Here is a 26,538-nt window from a genome sequence, read left to right as displayed (position 1 = left end):
CTTATTTAAATATTTATTTTATTTCAGTCTACAAGTACTGCTATTTGTTCGATTTGCTCACATAAATCATTCCATCCAAAAAGAAAATGTAAATTGCTTTTAGCTGTGTAAGCACAGTTGGCATGGCCTCTCCAAAGGTCTTCCACTAGATCTACGGAAAATCTAAAGATAGTTAAAACTACCAACTGGATGTTCTTATTCTTGGGGCTGGAAGAATTTCAAAATCGGTTTGGTTTTTTCAAACCCGTCAAATGTCAATCATGGTAGGGAAGACCACTGAGCTGACTTCCCATAACTAAGTTACGTTATCACTGATGGTCATTTATCCTAAATGATTACTGGCATCTGGAAGACCTTGGGGTAGGGGCTCTCTGTAATACAAGCACCACTCACATAAGACCAACTGGGCATCCCAGAGAGGCTGTGTGCTACACACTTCCTCCACTGCTTCTTGCCTTACTGAGGTACTCAGGCCCGCAAGCTGAGAGAATAATGCTCAAACTCACTGAAGGTTTAACAACAGGAGACTAGGGGAGGAGGTATTGTGAGGTACTAATTCTAGCTAAATACTAAAAATGATGAAATCTTGGGTACTTGAGCCTATTTATATTGCCTTCAATTCCAAAGTTATTTTACACATCTAGCCTGCTTTCTTTCTCACAGGACAGTTGGGAGGATTAAATGAGATAAAAGTATGACACAGCCTAATCCAGTGTCCACCATCCAGTAAATAATTTCCCATCTTCCTCCCCATCCCAAAATAAAGAGGTTAGTCCTTGAATCTTTGAACTCTGAAAACACTTTATAAACAACAAATTAGTTTTTCTATCAGCATCGTTGTCAGCATAATTCTGAACTGCTCCCAAGAGTGTCTCCTCTTTTGTAAAAGAAACACTTTATACTATTTGAAGTCCACATAAAGTTTCATTTTTGTTCAGTGTTCTTTACTTTCCATTGTGAAAAGTTATTTCTGAGGAACTGAAACCCCAGAAGGTAACCCAAACAAAAACATGTTAAATGGTTTTTTTGAAGATGATGATTCAAAGGCAGACTGGTAAAGTCATAGAAGGAAAATGCAGCCTCTGAAGGGAATGATTCTAATTATCACCTAAAAAACTAATTCTATACAACTACACTCAAGGACATAAGATGGAACTACTTTACTAGAATGACTGAACAGATAGGTGAAAAACACAGCTGAAATAGCAAAGGGAAATGGACTTAAAAATAATCTGAATTGAGACAATGAACCATCAGTCCTAGATGTTTCTGTTATCTGAATATCTTGAATCACATTATTTCCTTTTTTATCTCCCACACTGTCTTCACTGAAATCTCAGCAGTATTTTCACAGAACTAAATAATAGTTATCATTCCATTTGGATTCAAAATTTCAATCCAGTAGCCATCAGGATCTTGAATAAATGCCAGGCCTTTCATTTTACCTGTAAAATGAAATGATTTTCATTATTGAAGACTTTTTGAAAAACTTAAAAGTTTAAAATATATTTTTTATTACTTCAAATTTTAATTTGCATTTTAATGAAGTACATTATTTTTTTTACAGTTTTAACTTTAAAAAACTGTATTGTTATTGTTGCCCAAATGCACATTTTTCAGAATGAATAGCTGGAAACAACTCTCCTGAAATAAACTATAGGACTGGCTACATCTTTTAGGTACCAGGTTAATTACTTCATCTTCATGATATCACTTTATGTTACCAGTTGAGTAGTCACAGAAATTGTCTTATTTTAAAGAGGAAAAAGAAAATAAGGAGGTGCCTGAGGGAGAAGGAAGCATGGCACAGCCAAAAGACTCAGATGCTTGGATCATACAAACTCTTTAAAGACTATTCTGTGTATTCCAAGCTCTACCAATTCCTAACTGGGATTGAAAGCCTAGTTAGTAATGCTACTGGGAAAATGACACTGATAACCTTGGCTCTTGTCTTCTTGAAGGAAAGACTTCAACCAAGAGACAGAAATTTGTGCAGCAAGAACAGCAGTTTATTAGTAAAAGCAAGTATCCAAGGCGTGGAGTGGGCTGACCCGAGAGGGAAGCAGCCTGGCCTGACGTTGTGTGAAGGCTTTTATTTCTATGGGTAGAATTGCCTCCCCCTCTCCCCTCTCTTATCCATCTTTCCCCTGAGGTGCCTAGTCCTCTGGCATTTAGCAATGCATTTCTATGATTCAGGGGCACGTGTAAACATATCCCTTTGATTTAGGGGCATGGGTAAACACATTCCTTTGGTTTGGGGGGATGTGTAAACACATCTTTGGAGTATGTGAAAACCTGGAGTCCTGTTGGGCTAGTAAGGTATTGCTGAAAAACAGGATGAGTTCTCTGCTCCTCTGACTTTTAACAACATATCTCTTTGATTTAGAAGTACGGTCAGCTTGGAGTCCTGCCGGGCAGCTGCCAGGGGTCTTGACCCAAGTAGGAGCCACAGCAAGGGGCTTTCTAATGGGGCTAAATTTTTTCTTCTCCTGCTCATTTCTGTCAAGCTACCCTATCAGTAGGTCTAGCAGTAGAGTTGTTTGCTGAAATGGAAAAATGTGACCTCAGAAATTGGGGTCTGGCCTTCCCCTCTGTTCACACTGCCTGTGGACTGTAACGGCTAATAGATGCAGGAAAAAACCCTCTGAGACCGAAGTAACAAGAATTTGAGGAACATAACCATAATACAAACAATGGATTATAGAGTCAAACAGAAGAATAAATGTTAGACCAATGGACCAAGAACCATTAAAACACGTAAAAGTGATGAGGAATATGAAATATAATGAAATAAGAATATTAAAGAATATGAAACAAGAATATTAAAGTAACAAGGAAAAATTAGGACTCAAAATTATAATAGCTGAAATTAATAAAGCAATAGACGAGAACACAAAAGATGAATATCAAATGGATACATGTGAGGAAAAATTAGCTAACTAGTATGCTAGTTTGAGGAAATCTCCCGGAAAGAAAGCCAAGACAAAGAAATAACAAATATAAATAGCTTCCAGAACAAGAGAAGATAATATACAAAGGAACACAAATTAGACAGCAGAGTTTTCAGCAGCAACACTGGATGGAAAAATGAGACATGGAATTCTATTTGCGAGATTGAAGAAAAATAAACCTCATTTTATATTCAACAAAACTGTCATTCATGTATAAAGGCATGGTTCTCAGGCATACAAAGTCTCAAAAGTTTTGCTTCACAAAACCTTTGAAAACAATTTTGGCTGAGGTACTTAATAAAGGGACAGAAAAATCTAAAAGATGCTACAAGAGATACATGGAGAAAAGGTGATCAAATACTTTGGTATATTTATTATCTTTAAAAAGAGCCAAAGCCAAAGAAACAAGAAAAATTAATAATATCCCAGTCTGGGAAATAGTAATATGAAAGGAACAGATGGGAGCAAGTTCTTTTCTTATTGGGGAGGATATCTGGATATTTCAAATGAAAACTGAAATAATAAATTATGATGGCAGAAACAGATCTAAGTAAAATAAATTACATGTAATTTCCAACAAAATCTGGATATATACAATTTCAAGAGACATACTTAAAACATAAGGACATGCAAAGCTTGTAAATGGTGAAAAATACCAGGCACTTATTAACTGAAGAGATCTGGTCTAGTTAATAGCAGATAAAACAGACCTTAAGGAATTTGTTTTTGGGTGGCTAGACAACACCTGAGACAGTGAAAGCTGGTGGCCAATGAGAGAATGTGGTAGGGTCTAAGGGTGGGAACAGGAACTTGTCTTTGATGGTGCCTCATATCCTGTGTCTAGTCCCCTGTGAGGCCACCCTAGTGTCTGTCTCTTCAGTTCCCTAAAATAAGCAGATACTCTTCCAATAATTTCCCTTCTTTCCTTAAGCTGGTTGAAAGAGACATCTTCAAAGCTGCTTGCAACCAAAAAGGTTTTACTATAACAGTACCCTCTCTGTGGGTGCTTAGTAAATGTTCTATAACTAAAGAGAAGCTTGAAGAAAACAAGTAGCAGACTGACCATCATCAGGTTTCTTCACAAATTTGACTCCCAGTTCTTCAAATCTTTTACAAGCTCCGCGTACATCAGGAACAGCAATTCCAATGTGACCTTAGGTGACCACCCCCAAAATAAGGCAGAGAAAAGGAAGAAATCATTACAACAGGGCAGCCAAGTGCCACAAGTGGCTTCCCACCTAGTATATTTCAAACAGAAGGCATCCAAAAACAGACTGTATCAAGTAGGTTCATAATCTATAATATGTGAAAGAATAAGAATCATAGTGTAACTGGCTGGGTATAATAAATTAATTGCTCTGAATTATAAATTATTTAAAATAAGCCCAATATTGGTTCATATATAGTTCAGTCTGTTAAGAATAACCACACCAAAAAAAGAGTGATAATTTACTCATACTTAAAAGGTTTGTGGTTGACATTGACAACATAGCAGCAAATTTAAGCCTGTAATCCTGTTGTCTTGATTGAAGATTTTAAATCAAGGCAGAAGTATATACTAGCAAAACATCAAGATTATTATTAACCATGGTTTTTGTTTTGTTTTTTTTTAATTAGAAAGTCTACTGGAAATACTACAACACAGAGACTGAAAAGTAAAATCACTGTGAGTAGATATAAAGTTCAGACTGCGACTCTGTGACTAAACAACTCCTAAATAAAATTATTTGTGCAAATAAAAATCACGATACTCCTAATTAATTGATTATACTTAATGTTTTAGATTTATTACAAATCATAAACACGCACGCAGTGCAAAATCACACAAATCCATATCCATACAAACAGGCAAACATACCAAATCCTCGAGGGTCTGAATTGCCACTGTGGTAACTCTGGCTCTCATCATCTTCAGTGCCCCAATTGCTACAAAAGAAGGGAAAACATAATTACAAGTGACCTATAGAACAGATATTCTGAAAACAAAGTTGCAACAATCTGTCTTTGAAATCTTATCCTGTATATAGGATACTTAATATACTTGGACTAATCTCTGCTACCTTAAATATTAAGTTTTCAACTACAGAAATGGCAAACAGGCAAAGTATGGTTTTAACTAGATCCAGGCATCTGGATAACGATAATAACATTAATAATAGCAATTATCATTTATTGTGTTGGGTACTCTACATTTCATTAAATCCTCATGACAGCTCCCTGGGCTATATATTTGAGCATCTCCATTATAAATGAGACTGTCACTTACGGAGGAGATATAACTTGTTTAGGGTTGCAGAGCTATTGTAAGAGCCAAGACTCATCTGATTCTAGGTCTGTCTGATTCCAGAACTGTTTTGAATCAGGGGATACACTAAATCACACACCCTGAAACAAATGCTGTTTATTAGTGGTTAACGAGTGCACAGAAACAACATACAAAATAAAAAGAAAGAAGGGGGAATACCTATTTCAACATTTTTAAATGTTGAAATTATAAAGACCTTAGTTGTAGCACCTAAACATTTGTTAGCTATAGTTTGGCAAATACCTTGCCATTTCAGTTAGGCTCTCTATCTAAAAAGCAAATGATCTCACTTGCCCTTCCTGTACCACAAGAATACGAAGACCCAAAAATCCATGAAAACACATTCAAACATATTGTTACAAATGCGAAGTGACTAAGTAGACCTGGTCTGAATTAGGTTGGTAAGGGAAAAAAATGTAAAAGAAAACGAGCTTTTAAAAAATGTAGAATATATAAAAGGATAAAATTTTATACTCACTGTGTCAGTTCAAGTGTAGCTTTTCTGGAGAATACCCATGCTACTTTTTCATCTTTATCTTTTGGGATGTCATTTTTATCCTCATAAGCCAAGAAGTAGAGTGAAAATTTCATAGTGGGAAAATCTAATTTTTGTATTAGCCTGAAATTAAACAATAAGCCTGAATCAATTAACAACAGGAAAAGTTGACTCAAACTAAAATCAGAACTTGAATGACAGTATTCAAGTTCTGTTAAGAATAACACCTGTGTGCATGGAGGCTATTTTCATAGGAAAAGCAGGGGGAAAAAAACCGAAAAAAAAAAAAAACCTCATTAAGAAACCCTATTCGCCTGTAAATATCAGTGAAATAAAAAAATTTTTTTTAAATGTAAACATTTGTAATTCATCAGTTCTTTAAATAAAATGAAACTTAGTTGGAATTATGGTACTTTTTATAAATGGCCAAAAGAAAATTTAATTTTTTGAAAAATATAATGCATTCCTTTATTGTTCTTTCAGATACATGGCATTCAGTTAAATAAAATAAATTTCTTGAGTTCTTACTATGCCAAAACTCCTAGGAAAAGAAACTGAGGCTAGGCAGTAGGAGATAAGGAAGGGCAGATGACTATCAGAAGGCGTGAATGTCAACAAAGCGGCTAACAGAATCAAATCCTGCAGGAAGGTCAAACAAGACTGAGACTGAGAACAGACAGGGAAAGGTCTTGTGAGGGCAGTTGCCAGTGCGGGCAGCGGAAGCTGGGCTGCCCTGGATGGGGAGAGAATGGGAGGTGAGCAAGTGAAATAACAAGCGTGATCTACCTACGTAGCCGGTCGGTGATGACGGGAAGGAGGGCAAGAGAGCAGAGGGCAAGAATTATCCTAGAATAGAGAAGAGTTACACTTTTCTTTGGGCTGAGGGGAAAGAGCCGGTGGAAAAGGAGAGACTGATATGAGAGTGTGAATGACTTATTAATCCTGAGGTTTTAAAAAAATTAATTGAAGTTATGGCCTATAAAGTGAGTTCAAAGTGCATTAAGATTATTTTGCAAGGAGTAGGGTAGAATGAGGATGCATACAATACAATTTCCTTTAGATTGTTGAGGACTAAATGCTCCAAGATGACCGCATTCATAATCAATAAGAGGGAACGATTCAAGCATAGCAAATGGAAAGTGTCTGGAGTTCTGTTCCAAACCTTTTAATTATCACTGCTATGTGCTATGCCTTGGCCCACTAAGATCTATGCACTGGCTTAGCACAAATAAGGTTTACTCTAATATGTTCATAATAAAGTATAAACACCTCAAATACTGCAGTCCTGAAAAGCGATCTCCACACCCACCAAAGCAGACCACATGAGCCTTGAGGACCAATTGGATAGGAACTGGAGCACATGAACCGTTCATAACTTGCTTTCCTCAGCTAAGCATATCTTTCATATAATGTCAAGGCCGCTATTCGGGGGCTCTTTGAAAACAAGGTCAACACTGGCGTCAACCAGACCGAGATTCACATTCCAGCTGTGCCACGTGCCCACTGTGGAATTTGGGTACAGTAACTTAATGTCTTTAAGCTTTGGTCTCTTCCTTCATCTGTAAAATGGAGATATGAGCTACGTCATAGGCATGATGTAGAGATGGAATGAAGAAAAATGTCAAATCCTGACAAAGGGCAAGTGTGCAATAAATCTGTTTTTGTCTGTGCTTTAAATGTGCCATAAATATATAAAAAACTAATTCTTCTGGAAAAAAATTACAAGAGACTGTTAACAAGCAGTTATCTTTGGGGAGAAGAACTGGGAGAGGGAGGTTATCACTTTTCGTTTTGTATGTTTCTGAACTGGTCAGATTTTCTAAAACAGACATACACCATATTAATTGAATTTTTCTCAGTGTCAATGGAGGTTATCCAGATAGTAAATTAAAAATCATTCTAGTCTTTATATTATCAAAAACAAAGAAAAAAACCTCAAATCAAGAAAAATAAATGAATATACTTTAAGAATTATAAGATCAGTGGATATTACCTGTTCAGCAAAAGAAAACACAGCCTATAAATATGGGACAGATGGCCAGTTTTCGGTAAACTCATTCATTTTCTAAGTAATATGTCTTTATATGTATGTCTTTTCTGAAGTGAACAAGAGGCTATAAAGGTGGCCATAACACAAAAGGGTCTGGACATATTAAGGATTAACTGGCAGCTTCCGGAGTTAGAGCAAATACAAGTGTTGGTGTCTTGTTGCCGAGTGAGCCTGGCTGAAATACAGAAGAGGAACCTGACAGACGCCCTGGACAGGAAAGCCTAGTCCTAGACTCCTGGCCAAAAGGACTTTTGTGACTTATGAAACAAACCTGAACACATTTTTAAAAAATAGATCTAAAAACATTCCCTATACTTGCAAAGCTATGCATTTAAACATTGCAGGCGCCAGTAAATAGTTTACTTACGTCATTCCAAGAATTCTAGTATAAAAATCCAATGACTTCTTAGGATCCTTAATTCGCAGCATGGTCTGCTGCAACAGAAAATCCTAAGGAGAAACAGTAGCTATTAAACACCTTTAAGTTTCATCACTTTTTACGCACATTAATTGTGCTTTTTGTAACAAGATGCCAAACAGTCCACCATTGTAACATAATGTTTAAGAAAGCAACTTTGTGCCCTCAGCCTGATCACCTGGAAACAATTCCTACACCTATTGCCTACACCTGCCTATGGCTCTCTGCCCAAGGGTGTTTTCTGGTCACAAGAGCAGGCCCCTGGGTAGGGCAGGTCCAAAGTGCCAGGGAGTTTATACCCTCAACCAATAATGGATAAAAAAAACCCGGCTTCCTTGCCCCTTATTGGGACAATTCTGAGGCACGTTCCACAGTCCCTGAGGCTTCTCAGCAGCAATGACACCCCGCTGCTCAGTGGTAATCCACTGTGACACAAGTTTTATTGCCTCTGTTCCCTACTCCAGAGATTTCTTTGACTACCTCCCAAATAAACTACTTAAACCAAACCTTTATTTGCAGTCTGCTTTTGGATGACCCAAACTAAGGCAGTGACGTTACAAATAAAGAGTTTAATCACTCACATTTGTTGAATGAATACATAAACACCCTTCCAGATCTATTTATTGGTAATCATAGCAAGGAGTTAAAACATCCCAGACTCCTAAATAACTAAAAGGATAAAAAGCTACTGTCTCTAACACCATTGTGCAACTGTTCAATTTAAAAACCAGGAAACAAAACGCTTGACTTGACTGATAAAAGGGTAGAGAGTGTATTATTAACTCAGGGCATTAAATTATTATTAGCATTAATTCTTTCCTAGGGGTCTGTCATCATCAGATTTGACTTCATTAGGTACAATAACTATGCCGTATTACGACCTATTAATAAGGTATTAATATCCCAATTTTATAGATGAGAAACATACTCAGGGTGATTAAATTAATTGTCCCAACCTTCTAAGTTCAGGTCTCCTTCTATTATCGGTACCTTCTTGACCACGAGTCTGTTAACTACGCTTGTGCTTCCTAACAGACCTTTATTCTTGTTTTACCCACAGACGGGCAAAACAGGCCTGAAAATTCTGAACTCTCGCTTCACAGCCACGCAGACATCTCTCCCCTATAACTCACATCATATAAAATACAAATATAGTTGATTCATTCAGCATCATTAAGAAATTACATTTTCGTTTTGCTAAATTTTTAAAGTAACCAAAACGTACTAGTTTCATTTTAAGCATTAAAATTCTCATTTAAAACAAAGAACGACTTTATCTTAGTAAGCCGAGCTTAATGAATATAAGAACAATTCTTCATTCACAGTTTATAATCCTATATAAGGCAGTTGGCTCTGGAATATTTGGATGGCATCTCTCAGTCAAGTGCTGTGCTCCTGAAGGTCTCCGTTTGAGAAAAGCATCTCCTGATATCCAGGCACTCAACAGCCACTTGCCATTAAGCCTTGGTTTTCTGTTGGACATAGTTGCAAATACACCTACAACGTCGCTTCGTGACTGTGATGAAGGGACACCAAAATAAAAGCAGCAACACCCATTCCACCTCACACTCTTGTTTAAGCAGAGTTTAAAACAAATGAGCACTACACAACAGCAAATATTCTCCTCTCCCGGCTAATGTGAGTGACTGTGGCTTCTCTACCAGTTACAGAGAGTTTGCTTGAGGAGGCTGGCTCTGGGCCAAAATCCTGTGTGAGCGGACCCCAAGCAATTACACCAGCGGTCCCTGGCAGGCCTCGGGGGGGTAAGGGGGGCGGACAGCTTGCTTCCTCACACCAAACCTGGTGCACTGCAGTCTCTGGAGGGAGCTGCAGGCAAGGACTGAATTCTAAAGATATTCTAGTTACTCTATCAAACACTAGATGCTGCTTTGAGGAATTTTGCAGATGGAATGACAGTTACTAATCAGTTGACCTTAAAATAAGATTAACCTGGATTATCCAAGTGCTTTCAATGTAATCATATGAGTCTTCGAAAGCAGAAGAGGAATCAGAAGAGACGGAGAGATGGTAAAGAAAGTAGAGAGGGTGGCAGAAGAGGAAACCAGATCTCAAGGATGAGAAGGATCCAATGTGCCACTCACTGCTGTCTCGGACATGTGGGTGCACATGGGCAACGAGGTAAGGATGCCCCCCAGCTGACAGCAGGCAAAGAAACCGGCACCTCAGTCCTACAACTAAAAGGAACTGAATGAGTCAATGTATATGGAATTGCTTTTAGTATCTCCTTACTGTGTTTCTGCTGTCTGCAGTCTGTAGTGCTATCCCCTATCTCATTCCTGATGTTGGTAGTTTGTGCCTTCTCCCTTTTTTGTCGGTCTTGCTACAAGTATGTCACTTTTATTGTGTTTTTTTTTTATAAGAACCAGCGATGTTTAACAGATTTCTATTTTCTGTTTTCAATTTCATTGATTTCTGCTCTTTTTTATTTCCTTCCTTCTGCTTACTTGGGGTTATTTGGCTCTTTTTGTAGTTTCTTGAGGAAACTTAAATTACTGACTTGAGACTTTCCCTCTTTTCTAATGTATGCATTTAATGCTATACATTTCCCTCTTACCACTGTTATCTGAGATTCCTTTTTCATTTTCAATGTGTGTGTTTTTCAAAATTCTCTTGAGCATACTCTTGATCCTTGGATTATTTAGAAATGTGTTATTTAGTTTCCAAGTGTTTGGAGATCTTATTATGTTTCTGCTATTGATTCTAGTTTGATTCTATTGTGGTCGAAGAACACCCTCTGTATGAGATTTCAATTATTTTAAATTTGTTGAAGCTGGTTTTAGGGCACATGACACGATCTTGGTATATGTTCTGTGGGCACGCGGGAAAAGTGTATTGTTATTGTTGGGTAGTGTTCTATAAATGTGGATTAGATGTTGAATTTGAAATGTTGATGGTGTTGAATTTGTCTATGTCCTTGCTAATTTTCTGTCTAGTTCTATCGGATGGCGAGAGAGGAGTATTGAAGTCTCCAATTATAATTATGGATTTGCCTATTTCCCCTTTTTATTACGTCAATTTCAGCTTCACATATTTTTGCAGTTCTGTCAACTGGTGCACACACATTTAGGATTGCTGTCTCTAGGTGAATTGCCACTTTTATCATTATATAATGTACTTTTCTATATATGATCATTATCTTGCTCTGGAGTCTACTTTATTTGATATTAGTATAGGTACTCCTGCTTTCTTTTGATGAATGTTTGCATAATATGTGTTTTTCCATCCTTTTACTTTTAACTTGCCTATCATTATATTTGAAGTGAGATTCATGTAGACAGCATATAGTTGGGGCATGTTTTAACTTAATTTTTTCTTTCATTTTAATTGAGATGTCATTGACACATAGTAAGTACAGTATAAGTTTAAGGTGGACAGCATAATGACTTGACTTATGTATTACCACAGTCAGTTCTATCACCTGATATATAGATGAGCTGAGGCATGTTTTTAAACCCACTCTGCCAACTTCTGTCTTAATTGGTATATTAATATTGAATGTAATTATTGAAATATTAGTACTTAAGTTGGCCATTCATTTTCACTGTTTTCTTTTTTCTTTGCCCTCCTATAGGTCACTGGAACACTTTTTTATAACTCTAGTTTGATTTACCTAGAATGTTTTTGCCATGTACCTCTGTATCGCTTTCTTAGTGGTTGTTCTATGTGTTCCGTTATGTATAAGTGACTTATCACAGTCACTTGGTGTCATCATTTTATCAGTTTGAGTCAAGTATAGAAACCTAACCTCTCTTTACACCCTTTTACTCTCTCCCACTTATAACTGTGTTAAAATATTTCCACTGCCAGGGTTGGGGCAGAATTTCAGGTTTACCATGTTTCTCCACCGATACAGCAAGGTGGGAAAAGCTTGTTACTTCCTGGCGAGATACAAGTTCTGGCTCCCTACTCACCTTTTCCTGGTACTACCCTGGGGAGATAAGAAAGTCCTGGGCAGAATGGTGGTAGAAGACATCAAGGCCCAGAAAAACAGTTTCAAAGGTTTCAAAGTAAGATGGGAAAGTCGTGGGCAGTGAGGGACACACAGCAGAGGACCTCAAGGCCAAAGAGAACAATAGCTGACAGAAAAAATGTAGAGAAGGGAACTGGGCGGGAGGGGCTACCACATCAGACTGCAGTCAGGAGGGGCCCAGTCAGCTGGGGTAAACAACTTAAAGATTATAGACTCAAGGACACACAGTCTCCAGCGCAGTTTAGCCTGGGGGGCATTCCACTTTCGGATCCCCCATCTCTACGGAGAGCTGTCCTCTTGCGCTTTTGCAATAAAACTGTGTATAGCTTTAATTTACCTCTCTGGTCCGTGTCTCCATTCTTGGGCGGCTGCGAGACCTGATACCAGACAAACACATCAAGATCCATATATCATCCTATGTCATTTGGGGGCTCGTCCTGGATTAAGGAGAGGTAAACATTATCTTTGCCTTTCTACCTGCCCACTCACAGGCCTTCATCATTTTCGTCTCTTTCTCCTGTCACACAAACATTGGGCGTCCGTCAGCCAGTTAAAGGAGACTAGCATGGCTGCCAGTCTCTAAGATTCTGAGGACAGGTCTTCTGGGACCGGAGGCGGCTGATCGCGATTTACATCGGGAATATCGATGGGCTGCCTGCCGCTCGGCCGTGGGGACTGGAATGTCCTCGGCACACTACTTGGACTGCTCCCTCCCAAACTGCCGCTTTCTTTTCAGCCTTTCCTGCTTTTGACGTTTTGTGAGACTGGTCCGGGCTCTTTCCCCATTAGACCGCCTCACCCGCCTGACACATTATTCCCAGCAATATCTAAGGTAAGAAAATGGACCTTTGCCTGTTCCGTACTTCCTTAGTCACCAGGGACCTTCTCTTCAAACATCTGGCAGAATCTCTCCTCAAGTCCCACTGGGAACTCGTCCAGGCCCTCAATCGTAGGTGGTGTTGTCCTGAGGTTCCCACCCAGCACCTCTGGTGTTTCTGTTCCTTGGCCCATTCCTACCGCTTCAGCAGCTTTTGCCTGGTGGCTCACGTTCACTTAGGCCTCCATCCAGGGGGGCCCAAATATTTCGCTGCCTTTCTCCTATACCTGTTTTTGCCATCCCTCCAGCAGTCATCAAGGTCACCTCCCATATCCCTGATTTCCTCTACATCAAGGAATCCTCTTTGAGGCCTTTTGGTACTTTTGTAACCTTTTCCTCAGCCCCTATCCAGACTGGGATTCCCTAGAGTCCCTCTCCCCCAGTCAGGTTCCCTTCCCCCAGGTCTGGGCCATTTACACCCTCATCACCGTTCTCTTCAAACTGAGTTGCTTCTACATAGATCGTGCCGCCAATTTCCGGGATGCCCAGAGTCGGGGCCTCCATCCATCCATCCACCCTGAGATGGCCCATCGTCAGCCATGTATTATATAGGTCTCTGATCATGGGGGTAGGGGAGGACTCACTCGGGGTGTGGGTCAGGCGGCCCAGGTAAGCATGACTAATCCTGGCAACCTGCAGCCCCCCACCGTCTAGCTCCTGGTCAAGCAGCGGGTTAGACCCATGGAACTAGGGGACGCCCTAGGCAGAGTAGTGGGAGAAAGTGAGATAAAGGGACTCCTTTTCCTCTTCTTCCTCCTTTTCAGAATAGGCAATCAGCCCTCAACCGCCTACACCCCTCTGAAATGCATCCTGAGATATTGGGATAAATTTGACCCCTAGACCCTGAAGAACCGGTGTGTAATATTCTTTTGCTCTATAGCGTGGCCCCAATACAAATTAGAAGATGGGGAGACCTGGCCTCCTGAGGGAAGTTATCAATTACAATACCATAATACAATTAGACCTATTCTGTAGATGGGAAGGTAAATAGTCTGAAATTCCATATGTTCAGGCTTTTCTTACCCTGAGGGACGATCCAAACTTATGCAAAAAAATGTAAAATTGACCCAACCCTTTCAGCCCTCCACCAAGCCTTTGGACAGAACACTCCCCCTCACTTGAGGTCTAGTTACAGGAACAACATACCCACCAGAGGTCTCTCCTCAGGCCTCTCCCCCACCTCTCCCCCTGCAGAGCCAACTTATCCCTCAGCACCCTCTATCTGTCCTCCTTTCCCTGGACCGCCAGTCCCTGGCCACTCCACCCATAGAGCAAATGTCTTGCCGTTATAAGAGATGCCAGGAGAATTCCGCCCGGTCTGAGTCCAGGTCCCTTTCTCCCTGCAAGACCTCAAACAAATAAAGGGAGACCTAGGAAAGTTTTCAGATGACCAAGACAAATACATAGAGGCTTTTCAAAACGTAACTCAAGTTTTTGAACTCTCAGGGAAAGACACCATGTTAATCCTTAATCTGACACTTACCAGCTCTGAAAGACAAGTGGCTCTACAAGCCGCTGAGTGATTCGGAGATAATCAATTTTTAATACACCATAATGAACAGCCAGGACGGGATCCTGTCAGGGAGCCCTTCCCCACAGGAAAGCAGGCAGTACCCACCAATGACCCCCAAAGGGACCCCGATACTGCCATGGGAAACTGGCAGAGGAAGCACTTTCCGGCATGCATCTTGGAAGTCCAGAAAGGGTCCAACCCATTTCCACGTACCCCCTCCCCAGGACTCTCAGACAACTTAGGGGTTTTCTTGGCATTACAGGATATTGCCGTCTATGGATCCCTGGCTATGAGGAAATAGCCAGACCTCTGCACCAAATAATCAAAGACAAATAAGAAGCCAAGACGCACCTGACGCTCTGGAACCCCCGAGGGCAGGCAGGCTTTTAACTTCTTGAAACAGGCTTTACTAACCACCCTGGCTTTGAGCCTCCCAACCAGAGGGCCCTACAACTTACATATCACAGAGAGAAAAGGAATAGCACTGGGGGTCTTAACCCAACAAAAAGGGCCTGCCCAACAACTGGTAGGGTATTTAAGCAAGGAGCTGGACTTGGTAGCTCGCGGGTGGCCCACCTGCCTCCAGACGGTTGTAGCAACCGCCCTCCTAGTACTGGAGGCTCTCAAACTCACCCCACACTACATTCGGGAATTACTAAACACTGAAACTAGCCAGCGGCTCACAGATACTCGTCTCTTAAAATACCAGCCCTGCTGCTAGAAGGCCCATCACACAGATCGGGACATGCTCCTCCTTAAACCCTGCCACCTCCCTCCCTGAGGATGACACGGAACTCACATACGACTGTCAACAATGTTAGCACAGACCTATGTGGCCAGATGGGATTTGCCCCGAGAAAACCCAGAGTGGACGCTCTTCACTGATGGGAGCTCTTTTATAGAAAACGGGCCTGCCAAGCTGGCTATGCCGCAGTCACTTTGCATGAGACCATAGAAGGAAAGGTCCGACCCCCAGGGACCAGCGCTCAGCCAGCTGAACTTACTGCCCTCACCTGAGCCTTGGAACTAAGCAAAGACAAGAGGGCTAACATGTTTACTGACTTCAAATATGCCTTCTTAGTTTTACATGCCCATGGAACCATCTGGAGAGAAAGAAATTTCTTAACAGCCACTGGCTCTCCCATCAAATACCATCAGGAGATTAATCGTTTACTCCAATCAGTACACCTCCCCAGAGAAATGGCAGTCATACATTACAAGGGACACCAAAAGGGAAATGATGAAGTTTCTGAAGGTAACCATCTAGCAAATCAGGTGGCCAAAAACACCGCCAAACTAGCTCCCGCAATAGCTCCCCTAGTCTGGGATGGGTCGTCAACACATATCAGGCCCCAATACACACAGGAAGAACAACAGTGGACGAAGGAGACGGGCTACACTTATCTGCCTACAGGATGGCTACAAAGTGAAGATGACCGTCTCCACCTCCCAACAGCAAATCAGGGGAAGGTCCTCAAAACCCTACACCAGACCTTCCATTTAGGGCGGGACAAAACCCTACAGATGGCTCAACCGTTATTCACAGGCAAAGACATTTGCAGAACTATAAAAACCATCCTTACCTCCCTGTAAGGTCTGCCATAGAAACAACCCCCTAACGCATCTTCAGACACCGAGGGGAATACAAAGGGAAGGACTGGCAGTTAGATTTCACCCACATGCCCGAAGCAAAAGGATATAAATATCTCCTAGTATGGGTAGGCACCTTCACACATTGGGTTGAGGCCTTTCCCTGCCGGACTGAAAAAGCTATATAGATAGTTAAAGCTCTAATCACAGAAATCATACCCAGGTTTGGTCTCCCCACGTCCCTCCAAAACAACAATGGACTCTCTTTCAAATGCTTGGTCACCGAAGGAGTCTCTAAAGCCTTGGGAATAAACTACCATCTCCGCTATGTGTGGAGACCCCAGTCCTCTGGCCAGGTAGAAAAGACCAATGACATTATTAAAAGACATCTGCGAAAGCTATCCCAAGAAACCAGCCAAAGATGGACCATCTTGCTCCCTATAGTTCTCCTTCGTATTCAAAACACCCCCAACAAACGAGGCCTAAGCCGTTTTGAGATGCTCTATGGCAGGCCCTTCCTACCAAATGACCTACTAGTAGACCGTGAAACCACAGAATTGATCCAGCATGTTACCTCTCTAGCCCAATTCCAACAGGCCATCCAACAGATATCAGGGTCACAACCCAGAGAAAAAGGCAGCCCGGTTTTCTCCAAGGGATGAAGTGCTTATTAAAACCCTTCCCTCTTGGTCTCCTAGTCTAGATCTGGTCTAGAAAGGGCCCTACACGGTAATCCTTTCCACTCCCACAGCAATTAAGGTGCCAGATTTCGACTCCTGGATCTACCACTCTCCAGTCAAGCACTGGACACCTACAGATCCCAGCCCTGAATACTCCAGCCCCAAGGAGATCTGAAAGTAATCCTGTGCCATTTAGATAAGTGCCTGGATGATGGGACTTAACCCCACAGGGACGATAGTAGGGGGTTACATTCCCCTAATACTGGCCTTTTTCTTCTTTCTGTCACTCTCATCTGTGCTGCCCTAGACCTAACACCCCTTCCCTGTCACGGTCTCTCTCATGGGCAGGCTTGAGCTTGGAATTGAGTTGTATCGTATTCTTAGGACTCATTCCAGCAGTCCTACAAAACCTCCCTGGTCCAATGAAACCCAGACTCTGGCTTGGCTTGATAAGGTGAGCCTTAACACTTTCGCCACCTTTCTGCTTTGCCTTGGAAATGCTATCCAAGTTGCATGCCCAGAGTTATTCGCCCCTCTTCCTCTTTCTGCTCTCTTCAGACCCTGCATCCTCAATCTGCTCATTCAGTTTATCTCTTCTCACCTAGAAACCATAAAGCTACAAATGGTACTAAACACAGAGCCGTGCATGGACCTCTAAAACCCACACATCTGCCACAGACTGCTAGACCACCCTCTGACCAACTAGCCCACTGCCGGCCCAAACTCCGCCCCTTCTCTGTAGGAAGCAGCCAGAGCGGTCTTCGCCCCTTCCCCTAACCGCAGTCAGGGTTAGGTCATCACAGGGGGGATTGAGATTGGAAAGTCATAGGCAGTCAGAGACAGGACCGCGGTAGAGGACATCAAGACCCAGAAAAACAGTTTCAAAGGTTTCAAAGTAAGATGGGAAAGTCGTGGGCAGTCAGGGACACGCGCAGAGGACCTCAAGGCCAAAGAGAACAATAGCTGACAGAAAAAATGTAGAGAAGGGAACTGGGCAGGAGGGGTTACCACATCAGACTGCAGTCAGTCAAAGCACCAGCCCAGGTCAGGAGGGGAAAAGGAGGGGCCCAGTCAGCCCGGGGTAAACAGCTTAAAGATTATAGACTCAAGGACACACAGTCTCCAGCGCAGCTTAGCCTGGGGAGAATTCCACTTTCGGATCCCCCCTCTCTCCGGGGAGTTTTCCTCTTGTGCTTTGCAATAAAACTGTGTATTGCTTTAATTTACCTCTCTGGTCCGTGTCTCCATTCTTCAGCGACTGTGAGACCTGATACCAGACAAACACATCAAGATCCATATATCATCCTATATCACTGGCAGGGGGGAAGTTGGGTACATTACAGCCTGGTGGGTAGGAGGCTAGGTTCTCCGTCAGCCTTTCCTGGCATAGGTGAGGCTACAGCCATAGTTTTTTCTATAGTGTTTGGTTGTAGCAGAGTACTTATTGTCTAAAAGTCTAATAGGAATACTGCCTATTTCCTGGTTCTGTGACTAGACAGGGCAGGTTTCATTGGGTTTTTTTAGTCTACACCCATTATTGGCATTTCCAGGTTGCTAGCTTCTTCAGCTCCAAGTCTGGCCTATCTGAGGCAAAAAGAAAACCAAGGAAACTTACCATCATGTTGTTCCTGGGGTTTCAAGGTTCCTAGCCAGTCTGCCTTCTTCTTTCCACCTTTCAGAGTCTCCCTATGTTTGATTTCTATATAATGTCCAGAGGTTTTAGCTGTACTTAGCAGGAGGAATAGGGAAAACTATGTATACTCCATTTCCAGAAGAAATCTCCAAATGGATTTTATACAATTGCCCCAAAATGGGATATGTTTGGTCACTGTACGTCTGATTTTAGCATATATCAAAACTTGTCAAAAAATGGCAAAAAAGTTGCTCGCCTTTGTGTTTTCTACCTCTCAAATTCTGTTTGTAGTGACAAAGACACTCATTTCTCTAACACAGTTACTAAGGAGCTTTGTATGATAGGACACCTTACTCAAAATCAAAATCAAAATCTCTATTGCCTCTATCACCTTTGGTCTTCAGAGAAGAGAAGTTTCAAACTTAAGTTTGGCATTAGCCAAATTTTCAGAAACGTTTAAATTTCTTTGGCCTAAAGTGTGTGTTTTGGCCTTAATAGCAGTGATGCCAACTTCCTTTGGAGCCCAGCCCATCAACACTCTATCCCAAGGAATTTTCAAAGGTGTTGCATCACCCCCAGCCAGGGAGTCTTAAGGCTCAACTAAATACTCAGACTCACAAGACAACTCTAGGCTGAAAGGATTTCAGTCAGGAAAACACAGCTTGTCCAGTGATCTTATAACACCTCCAGAATGATCTGGCAGTATGAGGTGTTCCTCTTCAGCTGGAGTCCTTCAAGAAGTCTAGACAGCTCTTGTGCGGGGAGAAGGTCCACCCCGGTGTAGAAACCCTATGTACCACAGGAACCAGTATCTCCAGGAGCAACTCCACAGGCACAGCTTCCAGAATCTACACAAAGGATGACTATGAGTCACTACATTCAGGGAAGCCCAAAGCTAGGGCTTCCTATTAGGTATTTAATAATTCTCCCTTTCCAGATGCAATTTACCAATCGAGTTATTTTTACCATAAGCAATATTCCCAAGCAACAAACACCATTCTTTATTGTTTCCTGGGAAACAGAGCTAGAGTTAACCAAAGGTCAGATTCTCATCAAAGGGGAAAGGGCTTAACTCTTTACTCCCAGTGTCTTATCTCCTATAAAACGAAAACTAGTCAAGTTTCGTTTTTTCCTGACTTTTCAAAATCACAATTGCCTTCGGTGAAAGATCCTTTTGGAAATACACACGTATCTGAGGGGGACAAGATTGTTTTTACTGTGTGACAACAGGGACACATGGTTGATGTACAGTATGATGCGATATATTTTTCTCTTTACGACCTTCTTCCTTCTAGTGTTACTTCCCCAACTCAATCTGTGTCAGAATGCAACAAACATTCCAGAAAATAGTTCAGCCACTCCCTTTCCATTTATTCTATCTTATCTAAATTTGTTTCATGTGGTCCTTTCCTTCTCACTCTATAAGGCAGCAGCCAACAACATACTTTAATTTCCCTATGGATAAGCGACACAGAAAAAGCTAAAAGACACAAAGGAAAGTATTTCTTTTTAAATTTAAAAATGACCTGTGATATTAGTAAACACACCTTACATCAGATAAGAGAAACAGGAAAATTCTAGAAGCCCTCAGTAACATGAGGCCTTTCAAATCTCATGCAAAGGGAGAAAAAAACACGCACAAGTGTGAGAGAAATAATTATTCAGAGGCAATATGGTTCAAATGCTGACTCAACCACTGTTACCTTGAGTAAATCATTACTTTTCTTAAACTTGTTTTCACATCTTTAGAAGGGGGTTAACTATAGTTCTCAGCTCCTAGGATTGAGTTGAAAAGTAAGTGGGATAACGCATGAAAGTGCTTAGCAGAGAAAGTGGTTAGCATGGCGCAGAACAAACTACTTCACTCATTATTGTTCTTTCTGTTATTATAAAACACGCCCAGAGGTTCTACTGTCAACTACTGCTTTTGATTCTCGAACTGCATTCCCCAGGCCAAACCTCTAACCTCAGCTCTGGACTTAAGTCTTCACGAGCCTACTCATCAATTCCACCTGTGTCAAAATATTAAATTGATCACAACCAAATTAAACTCTTTCCTATATCCAGAATCCCTTGTTAGCCCAAGTCAGATACCAGGAGTCTTCCTAGATTCCTCCCTCTCCACTTCTCCGTAATCTAATCTAAGTGTCCCGTCAACATGACTGCTTACACCCCTCTGGAATCTTTCTCCTTGTCTTTCTAACGATCATTACCTTGCTTGTGTCTTCATTACATCCTGCCTGGGCAATTGCAATAGCCCCCCTGGTCTCTCTGCTTCTTGTAGGCTTATAATGGAATCCAGAGTGATCCTATAACACTTCCAGAATGATCTTTCTATAATGAAAACCCAATTGTGTAATTTCTGGGTTAAGAATCAAGTCTTCAGTGGTGCCGCACAGCTTTTAGGAGAAAGTCCTAACAGCAAGCACATATGATTGACGCATAGTTCTCTACCTTCATTGTTTGTCACCACTCCCCTAAAGGGGTAATCTCAAACATTTTTTATTTCATACCCTTGTCAGTTAAAAAAAAAAAAGCATGCACCCCCCCCCCAATAAATGTGTATTTATTTTAATTATGTACAAGTACAATATACCAATAAAACATATATTATAAAACATATTTACCAAACAGAAATCTTTACAGGGTTTGAAAAACACGAGAACATAATGGGAGTGCTCGTATTTCCTTTGAGCATCCCAGCGACTGTTTGGTGTACCTTCCCCTCAGGTCCCATTGCCTATAACTTCAGTCTTGTTGTATTACCTGTAATTACCTGCATCCGTTCCCCGATGTTATTGTGCCTTTATATATACTATGATTCTTTCTGCCTAGAACAGTCATTTGTCCGTCTGACCATTATCCCTCTTTCTTCCTCCTTTCCATTCTTTCTTCCCTTACCCCTGAACCCAACTCTACCTGGCTACCTTATTTGTATCAGGTAAAATTCAGCTTAAATCTCACCAACACGAAAAGTTTTCCCCGACCTCATTGTCACCTACCACTCAGATGGGATGGGACTCCAAATTACTGTACCAAAGAACACTGATGGAGAGTAAAAAGAATGAATTTCAGATTACCAGTTGGGAAAAGAAGTATTTGGCCTCATGAAGAAAGTTAGCCAAGTAAGACTGCACAGAACATGGTGCAGCTATGCAGTTTTTGGTCTGGCTTTATGACAGACATGCAAATGATCAAAAAGCAAGTTGTCCCACCAGCACTGCTCTCTCCTTTCCAAAGCAGGCCCTCTTCACTTATCTCTCTTTCTGAAGGAGGCTTTTAGGTGTCCTCATCACCTCCAGGCTTGGATCCCTCCAACCTATTCAACAGAATGCTTCAAACCCTTGAATGGTTCCTCATAACCCATCTAAGGCCTGACAATTAAGCTTGCGAACTCATCCTAGAAAAAGTGTGACATACCTCATTTCCGAATATCACTACGGTCACCTTCAAAGAACTTCCCTTGGGAAGCTATGAACCGACACCAGTGCCTAGTCCACCCTTCAAAGCAATTTTGGAATTCTTTCTGGAATGGCCACCAGAGCTGTCATCATATTACCCTTGATGTCCTGAATGTCATCAAAATATCTTCCTTTCAATTTTTCCTTTATCTTCGGGTAAAGAAAGAAGTCATCATTTCCAGATCAGCTGAGTAGGGAGGGTGTTCCAATACAGTTATTTGTTTACTGGCTAAAAACTCCCTCACAGACAGTGTTGTGTGAGCTGGTGCATTGTCATGATGCAAGAGCCATGAATTGTTGGTGAAAAGTTCAGGTCGTCTAACTTTTTCACGCAGCCTTTTCAGCACTTCCAAGTAGTAAACTTGGTTAACTGTTTGTATAAATCCAGTTGGTATAAATTCATAATGAATAATCCCTCTGATATTAAAAAAGGTTAGCAACATCGTTGCAACAAGTTCGTGAACTTAATTGTCAGACCTCATATATAAAATCCAACTTCCTTAGAAGTAACACTCAAAGCTCTCTTCATCAGCTGGCTCCAACCTACCAGTCTAGTCTTCTCTACTACTGCTCCACTGCTTAGATGACCTGAATTTCAACCAAAACCACGTAAGTCCTCTCTCCAGAACAGGTACCACACTGCATCTTTCTGCCATCTCACATTTTTGCTCAGATGTTTCCTCCACCTAGACTGCCCTCCCATGTAATCCTGTCTCCCATGTGGTATTGGAATCCCACCCATCTTTCAAGGCATGGGCCTACCCCACCTTCTGCCTGATGCACTCCTTGATCCCCATAGTTGAAATACAACCTTGAATTATATCACTTTTCACAGTTTAGAGAACATCAGTGCACTTTATCCTCATAGCAACTCTCTTTCTGCTGCTTTTACAAATTAAGCCCAAGTGCGCACCTAAAATCACTGCAGCCAGTGACAGAATTGGGGATTCAAATGAAGGTCTTCAGGCTCCAAACATCCTGTGTACACACCATAACAGATGCCACCTTCAAAAATCTCTACCTCCTGTGCTCCCAGGGTGCTTTATACTTTCAACAGCACATTAATCCCAGTTCCATCTTATGTTAATGTTGTTGTATGTTTGGTGAATGGACCTCATCTTGTTCATCCCAGTATCCCCCAAACTTTCTTCACATATAGCAGGTGATCAGCAATCAGGCTGAATTTAATTCATTTAGGTTTTTCACTTTCCTTCATGCCAAGTTCCAAAATTAGTGCCAAAGGCTGTAGTCCAAAAGCTAAGTAGGGCGGAGGCTGGGACTATGGACTCCTACTGGGCAAGTTACTACTGTGTTTCCCAGAAAATAAGGCCTAGCCAGACAACCAGCTCTAATGAGTCTTTTGGAGCAAAAATTAATATAAGACTTGGCCTTATTTTACTATAATATAAGACTGGGTCTTATACTAATTTTCGCTCCAAAAGATGCATTAGAGCTGATTGTCCGGCTAGGTTTTATTTTCGGGGAAACACGGTATGTGCCAGAGTCTTTTTAGTTGTAAAATGGAGATAATAATTATGCTTTCCTGGTAGGGTTGTTGTGAGGATTAAATTAAATAATGTACTTAAGACAACAACCTAGGGTGTGGCACACTCAATGTATACCAACTGCTAGTACGAATTCCACTTTATGTTCCCTATATGGTACATACTTCAAGAGCCAAAAATTACTGGTCTCAACATATGAACTACTCCCAATCACCAAGAGTAATTTAGATTATAAAGAGTGTAAATTAAGAATGCAAGGAAATGTATTTAACACATTTTATAAAGATCTCCCTGAAATCTTTTAATAGCCCAGTACATAAAATCCCCAGTTATCTGGGAAATTGATTTATAATGAATGACTCTGTATTATGTGAAATAACTAGGTATTACTATCAGAGGCTATAAAAGTAAGATGGGGTGAAAGGATATATACATACATATATACATAGGTAGATATAACAAATTATATATGTATATATAGTCATATACATATATTATACTATCTATTATACTATCTATGTGCATATATATACATATTAGGTTGGTGCAAAAATAATTGGTTTAAAAGGTTAAAAATGGCAAAAAATGCTATTACTTTTGAACCAACCAACCAACCATATATATATATATATATATATATATATATATATATATATATTTCTTCCCCCTTAATTTTGCACTAAGATTTTTCCTAGGCTAAGTACCAGGTGTTAGTCAAACGCTTTAGCAATCAGAGGTGTATGACTCTTTGCCCTGAAGGCAAACAGCAAGCAGGACAAAGTCATCCACCCTTCTTAAAGGGCCGCATAAAGTACATTCAATTCTCAAGGAATTAAGAAATTCCCCAGTCTAATGAATAAATACAAAGGCGTTCACTGACACTGATGAGTATACCCTCCCGGTGACTGCCGCGTCTAACCTTGACAACGCAGAGAGGCACCACACCTGAATGAGTTACACTGACTCTTGGTACACAGACATGTTAAATAAGCTGGAGGAACAAAAGCCTTCATATGCAACAGGTCATTCCTCTAGTGGATCTGCAATGAGGCGATCGGTGAAGATACTTCTAAGATTACTTTCGGATCTAAGCTCCATGAGTCTGTCCTGGGAACCACCACGCACAGTGAGGACAGAAGTGTGGCCGTGACCACAGTAAAAGCCAAGCAAATGCGAAACGCTGGGCGCGGTTAAATTCGGAGCGATCAACTAGTTTGAAGGAGTTAAGCCTGGGGCCAGGGTGGTTACATAAAAATGATCCAGGCTGGGAGAGGCCGGCAAGGATGGGGACTTCGAACCTGGGTTGGGAGTTCTGAAATTGTTCTTTTTATCCGCCACGGTTATTGACCCAGGGAATACACCCACCCACAGACAAGGGATCTGACCCTGGATTAGTCGAGGCTTCCAGTTACCATCCCAAAATTAAGAAGTTAATGCAAGTTGGGTTGCAGGCTTTGAAGCAACCTAAAGAAATGGATCCTCTCTCGTATCCCCCATTGGACACCATTAGCCCTCTTCCCAGCCCACTCCGGCGCGCCCAGGGTGGGCGAAGCTGCAGAGGCTGTCAAGTGGGGTTCGAATCCAGCCCGAACTGAGCTCGGTGATCTGCCCACTCCTAGAACCCCAATCGAGCCACGCAAGGCCCCGACTCGGGAGAAATAGGTTCTGAGCCCACCTTAGTGCTGGGATCTGGGTCCGAGCAGCAACCGAGGGCAGCCTGATCGGTAAGGCCGCCAGACATGGGCTGCGGATCTGCCATGGCCGCACTGCTGTATCACTTTCGACCGTCCTCAGGAACGCCGCACCCGCTCTCACTCCGCCGGATCCTGCGCTGCCCTTACTGTAGCTACAGCTCGTCGGTGTTGCGGAGCCTCTGACTTCCAGCCAATAGCTAAGCGTAGAATAAGTTGGCTCTCTGCCGATTGGGTCCCAGTGAGTCAGCGCCTCCAGCCACAGGGCTCTGTGCCCTAAAACTACAACTCCCAAGGTGCCTTGCGCATATGGAGGCCCGCTTGAGGGGAGAAAAAACAAGCCCCAAAACACCTGCCAGAAGCAGAGTGGTTTCCCTGCGTTGATTAATGACTTAATTTTGTTGCTGTTTAACTGTTAAAGTTCAGTAACCACCTATACCTCAGGGCTGCAACTTGGTGGGAAATTGGAATCTGATGGAAAGAAAATTGGGAATTATTCTTTTCAAAGTGAAAGTCTCAGTTTAAGCAGCAAAGATCAATTAAGGCAATTCTGACTTAGTCAAAAACCTAGGTACACTATTTATTAGCTCTAGAAGTTTGGAATAATAACTGACCCCTCTCTGAGTTTCCTTGCAGGATTTTGGTGAGGTTCGAATGAGATTTGTAATGGTTCCACTATTTATGAGACAAAGGTCTGTAACTTTCCATGTGTTTTACGTCAATTTTACCAAGGCACATATCATGTTTCCCCAAAAATAAGACCTAGCCGGACAGTCAGATCTAATGCGTCTTTTGGAGCAAAAATTAATATAAGACCAGGCCTTACGTTAGACAAGTCCCAGTCTTATAGTAAAATAAGACCAGTCTTATATTACTTTTTGCTCCAAAAGATGCATTAGAGCTGATTGTCCGGCTAGGTCTTATTTTTGGGGAAAAACAGTAGTATTTTAACGGTGTTCATTGGAAGACTTAGTCATCACTATGTTCTTTGATAACCAGCACATAGTAGATGCTCAACAAATATTTCCTGTTGTTAAAAAACTAGGTGATCATGACTACTGTGTACATAATTTAGAAAAGGACTGCATGTTAATAAATGAATGAGGAATGAGATTTGAAAGAGAGTTTTTAAGTAAATAGGAGAGTAAGTCAGCAAGAAGGTAGAGGGTTGTCAGGAATGTTGGTTGCAAGGGGTTAGGCAAAATGGGAGCTTATTGGTTCACCTAATCAAACTGAAGCAGGGCAGGGAGGCATCTGGCACCAGACATCTAGCACCAGGCCACCACCAACATGTCTGCATCTCTCATTTCAGCTTTTTTCTTCATCTCAGCTTCATTTTGTCAGACATACTTGCTCCACAAGTCTAGAAACTTGGAG

At 41.4% G+C, this 26,538-nt stretch overlaps 1 protein-coding gene across 1 annotated transcript; it reads right to left on the bottom strand.

Annotated features, from left to right (window-relative positions):
• Positions 1-25,443, bottom strand: GLO1 (glyoxalase I). Its single transcript, XM_019751555.3, has 6 exons — positions 25,146-25,443; positions 8,170-8,252; positions 5,735-5,875; positions 4,810-4,877; positions 4,015-4,104; positions 1-1,445 (listed from the first exon to the last, which is right to left on the bottom strand). Exons 1-6 carry the CDS (start codon positions 25,227-25,229, stop codon positions 1,357-1,359), a joined length of 555 nt encoding a protein of 184 aa, XP_019607114.2. The 5' UTR covers positions 25,230-25,443; the 3' UTR covers positions 1-1,356.
• Between the last annotated feature and the right edge of the window lie 1,095 nt (positions 25,444-26,538).

Source organism: Rhinolophus sinicus, chromosome 2 (assembly GCF_057876585.1).
Source record: "Rhinolophus sinicus isolate RSI-liver-muscle chromosome 2, RSI-T2T, whole genome shotgun sequence".
Taxonomy (NCBI): Eukaryota; Metazoa; Chordata; class Mammalia; order Chiroptera; family Rhinolophidae; genus Rhinolophus; species Rhinolophus sinicus.
Note: the sequence above shows the minus strand (reverse complement) of the source record. Positions and strands in the feature narration are given on the sequence as shown.